At 49.0% G+C, this 9,916-nt stretch overlaps 1 protein-coding gene across 1 annotated transcript; it reads right to left on the bottom strand.

Annotated features, from left to right (window-relative positions):
- Window positions 1–1,811: 1,811 nt before the first annotated feature.
- Window positions 1,812–2,651, bottom strand: LOC126728622 (uncharacterized). The gene has a single exon (XM_050434418.1). The coding sequence runs from the start codon at window positions 2,649–2,651 to the stop codon at window positions 1,812–1,814; it is 840 nt and encodes a 279-aa protein (XP_050290375.1).
- Window positions 2,652–9,916: the final 7,265 nt, after the last annotated feature.

Raw genomic sequence — 9,916 nt, 5'->3', positions numbered from 1 at the left:
GAATCCGAGAATATGCTCGCGCATTTCCCACCCAGCTTCCGGATCATCAACATCCCTTCCAGCAGCGCTTCATACTCAGCTTCGTTGTTCGTTGCCTGGAATCCCAGTCTCAACGACTTCTCCAGGGTTATACCTTCGGGAGAGATCAGAACGAGCCCCACTCCAGATCCCTTTTGGTTCGCTGCGCCATCAATGTATGCCCTCCACTCATCGTGCTCTTGCACAGAAATCGCACTGACCAGTCTCCTATCATTATTCGGTGACCCTGACACGTCCACTCCTTCCACGGTTGGTTCCGCGAATTCAGCTACCAGATCAGCGAGGACTTGACCCTTTATGGCGGTGCGCGGCATATATCTGATGTCAAAGGCGCTTAAGATGGTGCCCCACTTAGCGATTCTCCCAGTGTAGTCGGCGCTGCGGAGGACTGATTTCAATGGAAGTTGGGTTAGCACAACAACTGTATGTGCTTGAAAATAGTGGGGAAGCTTCTTTGTAGCTTGCACGACAGCCAATATTGCCTTTTCGAGGGGGAGATACCGGGTCTCAGCCTCCTGTAGCGACTTGCTTACGTAGTACACGGGCCGTTGCGTGCCGTTGTCCTCTCGGATCAGTACTAGGCTGACTGCATGATCGGCTACTGCGATGTACGCATAGAGTACCTCGTCGGTCTCGGGGCTGGACATGATCGGAGGTCGGGCGAGGTATTCCTTGAGCTGTTGGAAAGCCATGTCACACTCCTCAGTCCACTCGAAACCCTTCCACTTGTGCAATAAGAGGAAAAAAGGTCGGCATCGATCCGCCGAGCGGGAGATGAAACGGTTCAAAGCTGCTATCATGCCGGTAAGCTTTTGGACTTCTTTGGGATTCTGAGGCGGTTGCATACTATGAATGGCCCTTATTTGGTCAGGGTTAACTTCGATCCCCCGGTGGGTTACCATGTAGCCAAGGAATTTTCCCGATCCCACTCCAAATGAACACTTGGATGCGTTCAGTCGCAGCCTGTACCTTCTCAGGATGTGAAACACCTCGTCAAGGTCCCTGATGTGGTCGGTCTCTAATTTGCTCTTTACAACCATATCATCTATATACACCTCGACAGTTTTTCCCATCTGCCGTTCAAACATCCTAGTCATCATCCTTTGATAGGTCGAACCGGCATTCTTCAGGCCAAAAGGCATCACCTTGTAATGATAATTGCCAATTGGGGTGACAAAGGCAGTTTTTTCCTAGTCTTCCGTGGCCAAGGATATCTGATGGTAGCCCTGGAAAGCGTCCAAAAAACTCATTCGGGGATGCCCGACGGTTGCGTCGACCAGTCGGTCTATTCGCGGCATTGGGAAAGGATCCTTCGGGCAAGCCTTATTTAAGTCCGTGAAGTCCACACAGACTCGCCATTTCCCGCTCTTCTTCTTCACCACGACTGTGTTCGCCAGCCATTCGGGGTAGAAGACTTCCTTGATAGCCCCAGCTCTTTTCAATTTCGCCACCTCTTCCCTCACAGCGTCTGCATGCTCCCTTGACGGGCGCCGAGGCGGCTGCTTCTTTGGGGTAATTGCTGGGTTAACGTTAAGGTGATGGCGTATTAGGTCTGAGTCGACCCCAGGGGCTTCATAAGGATCCCAAGCGAACACATCCTCATTTCGACGCAGAAAATCAATTAGCGCCGACTTCTCCTGTGCTGGCAGCTCCGAGCCAATCCGGAAAAACCTTTCGGGGTCTGATCCGACGAGCACTTTCTCTAGCTCTTCACAACTCACCTCCAGGTCCGGTCCTTCATTACCTGCAACTCGGACCGGGGCTTTTGATTGCTATAAGGTATTCCCGGTTGAAGTGGAAGGCGCGTCGCTTAATTGTCGAGCAATGGCCGATACCATGCAATGCCTGGCCACTCCTTGATCCCCCACTATCTCTTTGATTCGGCCCTCTGAGGGATACTTCACCTTCTGGTGCAGGGTAGATGACACAGCCCCTAGCGTATGAAGCCATGGCCGTGCCACGATAGCCGTGTAGGGTGAGTATGCATCCACCACAATGAAATCCACTTCCACTATTTCTATGTCTGTTTGCACAGGCAATCTGATCATGCCCTTAGGGATGACGATTTTTCCCTCAAAGCTAAGCAGAGGAGTGTCATATGGCGACAGGTCCTCCTGCTTTAAATTCAGCCCTTTATACAGGTCCGGGTACATCACTTCCACGGCGCTGCCCTGATCAACTAACACCCTCCTCACGTCATAGCCTCCTATTCTGAGTGTCACGACTAGGGCGTCGTCATGGGGCTGAATAGTTCCCTCTTTGTCCTCTTCCGTGAATCCAATTAATGGCACTCTCCCTCTAGCCCTCTTGGATTCCTTTTCGCCTGACTCTGTCGGGAACCTACCTACTGACATTACTCTGAATGGGACGGAACCGGTTCTCCCAGGTGCGGCAAGAATGACATTTATCGTGCCGATGGGTGGCCTCAAGGTACTTTGCCTGGTATCGACATTTGACTGCTCAGGACGTTGCAACAGATGCCCTAGCTTTCCTTCTCGGACGAGTCGATCCACATAGTTCTTCAGATTCCTACATTCGTCTGTGACATGGCCGGGCTCTTGGTGGTACGCACAATATAGATTCTGATTGCGTTTTGAGGGGTCACCTGCCATCCTATTTGGCCATTGAAAATAGGGCTCGTGCTTTATTTTTCCCATGATCACGTATAATGGCTCTCGGAACACAGCGTGGACTACCTGAGCCCCTGTAGATCCCGACTGTTCTGCATAATCTCTTCTCGGCTTATTACTGTTGCTGAAGCGGTCCGACCTGAAGTCCCTTCTCTCCTGGGGGACAAACTTCGCCTTTCCCTTCCCGGTTTGCTGGTCCTCCTCGACCCTCTTATACTTGTCTATCCTGTCCATAAGTTGCCGCACGCTGGTTGCTGGCTTCCCTGTGAGAGACTTTCTCAAACCATGCTCTGTTGGCAAGCCCCTTTTAAAGGCACTGATGGCGACGTCATCGTGACTCCCCTCTACCTCGTTGTGCACCTCCCAGTATCTGTCCGAGTAGGCCTTTAACGTCTCTCCTTCTCGCATGGACAGAGATAAAAGGGAATCGAGGGGCCGAGGGACTCTAGTGCTGGTGATGAAGCGGGAACCAAAGGCCTGCGTCAATTGTTTGAAGGAGTCTATAGAGTTTGGTGGGAGGGCATCAAACCATCTCATGGCCAGGGGCCCCAGGCTGGAGGGGAACACTTTACACATTAACGCCTCGTCCCTGGAGTGAACGGCCATCCTCTGGTTGAACTGGCTCACGTGCTCCACTGGGTCAGTTCGACCATTATACAGGCTAAACGTTGGCTGATTAAATCGCCGAGGGAGCACCGCCCGCTCTATCCTACGGGTAAATGGCGACTGGGAGATTCGATCCAGGGCCTTGCTCATGGCGTCATTGACTAAGCCTTGGTAAGGTGGGCTTTTGCGGCCGCGTTTGTGAGGCCTCTCTTCCTCATAGGAGAACGTCTCGCTCGGGGGGGTCCTCCTCCTTCGTCTGTATTCATCATCCTCACCACTGCTAGTATCCGAAATGGGCAAAGGACGTTTTTGTTGGGCTCGCCGCAGCCTTTTCCTCAAATCCTCAATCTCTTGCTGCAGAGCCTTCTGCTCGTTGTGCTGGCGGGATGCATGGTCTTTCCCTTTCGAGCGACTTTTACTCGTGTGAGCGGTGTTCACACTGCCCTCTCGTTGATCATTTTGGTCTTTTGCTCGTTCGAGGTTTACAAAGTTGTCCTGTCGTTGAGATTCAGTACGTCCAGCTTGGCGCGGACCTGATCCTTCCATCCCTTGCTGTTTCACTTGTCAAGACACAAGTTCTCCCCACGGTGGGCGCCAATTGTAGGGTGACGAATTCGGGGTTCAGGCCCAACAGGTGGGAGATCCTGGCCCAAAAGTCCCTCAACAATGAATTTGTAGAGAGCGAGTTATAGAACTAGGTCTTTGACAGGAGAAAATGAAGTTACGACCAAGCCATGCAACCTAGTTGGACGTAGGGATATTCCTTCGAGCATTTTTAGTAAAGGTCCCTGAGGCTGTTCTTGTTGCTTCTCTCTCTTTTATCCTCCTTTATCCTTTCTTCTCTACACCATCCGATCCCTCTTCCATGGGGATCTCCTTTCCTTATATAGCTCCCTTCCTGAGATCATGTCCCTACACTTGTCAGTCATCCCATCCTCCACTCGAGTGCCTGTTCCATAGGTCATTCTCCCTCCTTTCTGTGAGTTGCAGTGGCCAAGGTCACTCTGCGTTCCTGTCCCTTCCACATTAATGCGGCTGGAAAAGTAGTTCCCTGGCATTTAATGCGGCAGTTGTGATTGTCTCTTCCTCCTTCCTGAGTGTCACGCATTGTTTCCGTGTACTGGGCGACCTTTCGCTAAGTAAGGGGTGCAAATTGGATGCTTACTTGGTGAGTCCGAGGAGGTGTTCCTCCTCGGACGCCCCTTAGTAGGCCCGGCCCATCACTATTGGGACGGGGTATCCTACGCCCACGCCTTTTCTTCTTTATCGCGGCTGGGCTTGGTACATGAGTTATGGCCCAACATCAACTGACAGACTTTACCCACCACAGCTACCATCCCTCCAATCACGTTAGGGCTAACCCCCTCTTTGAAGTTCTTTCTCTACAGTGTGGTCTCCTCTGGTAATGTGCCATTGACATGACCATGGCTCCCCTCTCTGGCTTCACCATCCGAGTGTATTGGCCTCCTCGGAATTGTATTAGCCTCCTCGACCTTGGGTATGACACGTGACATTATTGCCTTATTAAAAACGCTGATATAGGTCTATCTATACCAGCAGTTTTATAACCACCCTTATAGGGTATTTACAGAAATATGAATACAACCTATACCAGTGCTTTTAAAAGCACTGGTATAGTCATCAATGGATAAAATAACAAAGCCTATACTAGCGCTTTTAAAAATGCTGAAATAGGTACTACCTTTGTCATACCCTATTCCAACGGTTTGTAAAGCGCTGCAATAGGTTTTTTTTATTTTTTATAATTATAGCACCTGTGGGGCCTGGTAATTTGTGGCCCAAGCCCACTCCTCGTTTGGGCCCAAGGCCTAAGTCGAGGAGAGCTGTCTCCGAGGACGCCTAATGAAAGCCCAAGAAGGGCACGAGGACATGGCCGAGGACGATCTTATGCTCAGCACCTCCCAAAACACCTGGATAAAAGAAGCAAACTCGGTACAGGGGCAGGGCAAGGGAAAAAGCCGCCAACATAGTAATACAGAATCCTATATCTGACAAGCCCATACTCAAACTCATGCCCTTGTGCTTTTCCAGCAACCCCCAACCACTCTAGGTATGGGTTGACTGGACAGATCTGCACCCCAAAAAGTAAAACTAACACGTGGACACAAAAAGGGGAATGAAACACTAGTATAAAAGGAGAAGAAAACAAAGCTAAAAGGGGGGCCGGTGAAGCCTAAGTCTTACAACCCTTGCTAATGAAGGGTTTAACTAGTCAAGCCAAGCCCGTCCATACATAAATTCCCGTAGGAACTACGACTAAACCGCTCACCTGTGCCCAAGGTCATGCCTTTCAGGCCCACCCTCTACAAATCATATTGTTGGGGCCTTTTACATGCGAGCCCAACGTCGTCTATCGGTCGTTAAAAATCGAGTCCCTACAATTGGCACCGTCTGTGGGGAGGGCTTGTGTCTTGGCATAGGCGATAGTTCGAGACAAATCCCTTGTCATTTCTACCAGCCGGTTATGGTGTTCTAGCGTAAAGTTACGTTAGGGGCTACGATCCTTGACTAAGGGCTACGCTTTATAGCGTCAGCCGCGCAGATGGTTATAGGAGCTCGACCGAGGAGCTAACTCCCCTAAAGCCAAGGTCCCATAGAAGAAAAACCACAAGTTTTAGACAGAACCAAGGCCTTGTATGGTCCTTGGACTCAAGCCTCTGGGGAAACCAACTACTTAGAAGAAAAACCACAAGTTTTAGACAGAACCAAGGCCTTGTATGGTTCTCGAACTCAAGCCTCTGGGGAAACCAACTACTTAGAAGAAAAACCACAAGTTTTGGACAGAACCAAGGCCTTGTATGGTCCTCGGACTCAAGCCTCTAGGGAAACCAACTATTGAGACGAAAAAGCATAAGTTTTGGACAGAACCAAGGCCTTGTATGGTCCTCGGACTCAAGCCTCTGGGGAAACCAACTACTTAGAAGAAAAACCACAAGTTTTGGACAGAACCAAGGCCTTGTATGGTCCTCGGACTCAAGCCTCTGGGGAAACCAACTACTGAGATGAAAAACCACAAGTTTTGGACAGAACCAAGGCCTTGTATGGTCCTCGGACTCAAGCCTCTGGGGAAACCAACTACTTAGACGAAAAACCACAAGTTTTGGACAGAACCAAGGCCTTGTATGGTCCTCGGACTCAAGCCTCTGGGGAAACCACCTACTTAGAAGAAAAACCACAAGTTTTGGACAGAACCAAGGCCTTGTATGGTCCTCGGACTCAAGCCTCTGGGGAAACCAACTACTTAGACGAAAAACCATAAGTTTTGGACAGAACCAAGGCCTTGTATGGTCCTCGAACTGAAGCCTCTGGGGAAACCAACTACTTAGAAGAAAAACCACAAGTTTTGGATAAAACCAAGGCCTTGTATGGTCCTCGGACTCAAGCCTCTGGGGAAACCAACTACTGAGACTAAAAACCACAAGTTTTGAACAGAACCAAGGCCTTGTATGGTCCTCGGACTCAAGCCTCTGGGGAAACCAACTACTGAGACGAAAAACCACAAGTTTTGAACAGAACCAAGGCCTTGTATGATCCTCGGACTCAAGCCTCTGGGGAAACCAACTACTTAGAAGAAAAACCACAAGTTTTGGATAGAACCAAGGCCTTGTATAGTCCTCGGACTCAAGCCTCTGGGGAAACAAACTACTGAGACGAAAAACCACAAGTTTTGAACAGAACCAAGGCCTTGTATGATCCTCGGACTCAAGCCTCTGGGGAAACCAACTACTTAGACGAAAAACCACAAGTTTTGGACAGAACCAATGCCTTGTATGGTCCTCGGACTCAAGCTTCTGGGGAAACCAACTACTTAGACGAAAAACCACAAGTTTTGGACAGAACCAAGGCCTTGTATGGTCCTCGGACTCAAGCCTCTGGGGAAACCAACTACTTAGAAGAAAAACCACAAGTTTTGGACAGAACCAAGGCCTTGTATGATCTTCGGACTCAAGCCTCTAGGGAAACCAACTACTGAGATGAAAAACCACAAGTTTTGGACATAACCAAGGCCTTGTATGGTCCTCGGACTCAAGCCTCTGGGGAAACCAACTACTGAGACGAAAAACCACAAGTTTTGGACAGAACCAAGGGCTTGTATGGTCCTCGGACTCAAGCCTCTGGGGAAACCAACTTTTTAGACGAGAAACCACAAGTTTTGGACAGAACCAAGGCCTTGTATGGTCCTCGGACTCAAGCCTCTGGGAAAACCAACTACTTAGACGAAAAACCACAAGTTTTGGACAGAACCAAGGCCTTGTATGGGCCTCGGACTCAAGCCTCTGGGGTAACCAACTACTTAGACGAAAAATCACAAGTTTTGGACAGAACCAAGGGCTTGTATGGTCCTCGGACTCAAGCCTCTGGGGAAACCAACTTTTTAGACGAGAAACCACAAGTTTTGGACAGAACCAAGGCCTTGTATGGTCCTCGGACTCAAGCCTCTGGGGAAACCAACTACTTAAGAGGAAAAGTGCAAGGTTTGGACACAGCCAGGACGTTATATGGCCCTAAGAGTCTACCCCAGATGAGAGTTACCCATTGATAGTTGGGTTAATTCTTAGACCGACTGAAATCCGCAGCCTACCTTCGGATCCTCGATACCAAGGGAATGGGTGCAATTGTTATAGGGTCAGGTGTTATCAAAACACGGCCAAAGCCCCTCACTGCTCGGCAACCCCCTCGGAGGGAATATTTAGTATTTATCATTTTCGGACGGTCGCCGCACATGCATTATGGGGCATTAAGCCGTTATCTCAATTGGTAAGTTTCTGCTTCAAGGTTTCCTGCTTTAAGCATCAGTAAAGGAAGATACATACATAGCGCACCTGTTCACAAAGTAATTGCTGCCAAAAGAAAAAGTATTTACAAAGAAATAAATTCATCTTTTATTAAGACAAAGAAATAGTACAGCGTACAATGAAAAGCTGGAATAAGCTTATACTAAAACTAACTACATAAGCGAAAAGAAAGATACAAGAGAATAAAGAGAAAGCCGAGGAAGAAGTGCAGAGGAGAGGTTGGCTGCTGCTCCAAGACGTTGTTCAAGGAAACCATTCCTCAACACTTTTACATGCCTATAACTCAGGCAGCCAAAGAGCCCAACTTGGGGCTTGCACTGTTGAAGAAAAGGTGTAGGGAACCTGACTTTAGGCTAGCATCGTTGAAGAAAATGTGCCGGGAGCCGGAATTTGAGGAGCCTCCGTATAACCGCGCCCGCGATAGAGCAGACGGCGCTGATGGCGGAAAACCTTACTTCTGACGCGTCAAGAATCTGACGCGACCAGTACCTGCTTCAGATTTTGGCTAAAAGAGGTAGAGATACTATCCCCACCTTACCAAGATGGAAGATCATCTTGAGTCTGTGTCTACCCTGTCCAGACCACCTCACCTTGAGTTTCGGAGGGACCCGGTGCCTCTGTGGCGGGTGTAGTTCCTTCACCCCTACACGTGCCTTAGGCATATTGCACTAAGGGTGGGAAGCACTAGATATGGAGACTCTAATTATGGCTGAAGGATTACGGTTGTGAAGAAAACCGAAGGGTTTGTATGTAAGAGGAGTAACCTCCTATCCTGCTTATTTAAAGGGAAAGGAGGAGATATTTGATTTACGCAGAGTTCCAAGGAACGCTACGGACCAGGAGGACTTGGCTCAGTCTCCAATGCCATCTGCAACCATAAAATTAAAAGATCCTCATGAAGGCGCGTTTCGAGCACTGTAACATCAAAGAACGCCGCGTGACTAAAAGTTAAAGGGGCGCCTCTTATAATTTGGTGCATCTTCTATGCAAATGGAAAGGCACAGACATCAATGAAGTACAGAATCTGAGCGAGTCATGATGAGAACCCAACATAATCAAAACCCTCCTCCCCAACTAAAGTCGGGCAGCAGGATTTTGAGGGGCTATTGTGGGGCCTGATAATTTGTGGCCCAAGCCCACTCCTCGTTTGGGCCCAAGGCCTAAGCCGAGGAGAGCTGTCTCCGAGGATGCCTAATGAAAGCCTAAGAAGGGCACGAGGACATGGCCGAGGACGATCTTATGCTCAGCACCTCCCAAAACACCTGGATAAAAGAAGCAAACTCGGTACAGGGGCAGGGCAAGGGAAAAAGCCGCCAATACAGTAATACAGAATCCTGCATCTGACAAGCCCATACTTAAACTCATGCCTTTGTGCTTTTCCAGCAACCCCCAACCACTCTAGGTATGGGTTGACTGAACAGACCTGCACCCCAAAAAGTAAAACTAACACGTGGACACAAAAAGGGGAATGAAACACTAGTATAAAAGGAGAAGAAAACAAAGCTAAAAGGGGGGGGGGGGGCGGTGAAGCCTAAGTCTTACAACCCTTGCTAATGAAGGGTTTAGCTAGTCAAGCCAAGCCCGTCCATACATAAATTCCCGTAGGAACTACGACTAAACCGCTCACCTGTGCCCAAGGTCATGCCTTTCAGGCCCACCCTCTACAAATCATATTGTTGGGGCCTTTTACATGCGAGCCCAACGTCGTCTATGGGTCGTTAAAAATCGAGTCCCTACAGCACCTGTAATGAACCTACAATTCATAGCCCCTGTAATCTATACTTTATAGAACCTACAATTCATATTTTCCAATAGCAAATACAA

The sequence above is a fragment of the Quercus robur genome, chromosome 5 (assembly GCF_932294415.1).
Source record: "Quercus robur chromosome 5, dhQueRobu3.1, whole genome shotgun sequence".
NCBI lineage: Eukaryota > Viridiplantae > Streptophyta > Magnoliopsida > Fagales > Fagaceae > Quercus > Quercus robur.
This window is presented reverse-complemented; position numbering and strand designations above follow the sequence as displayed.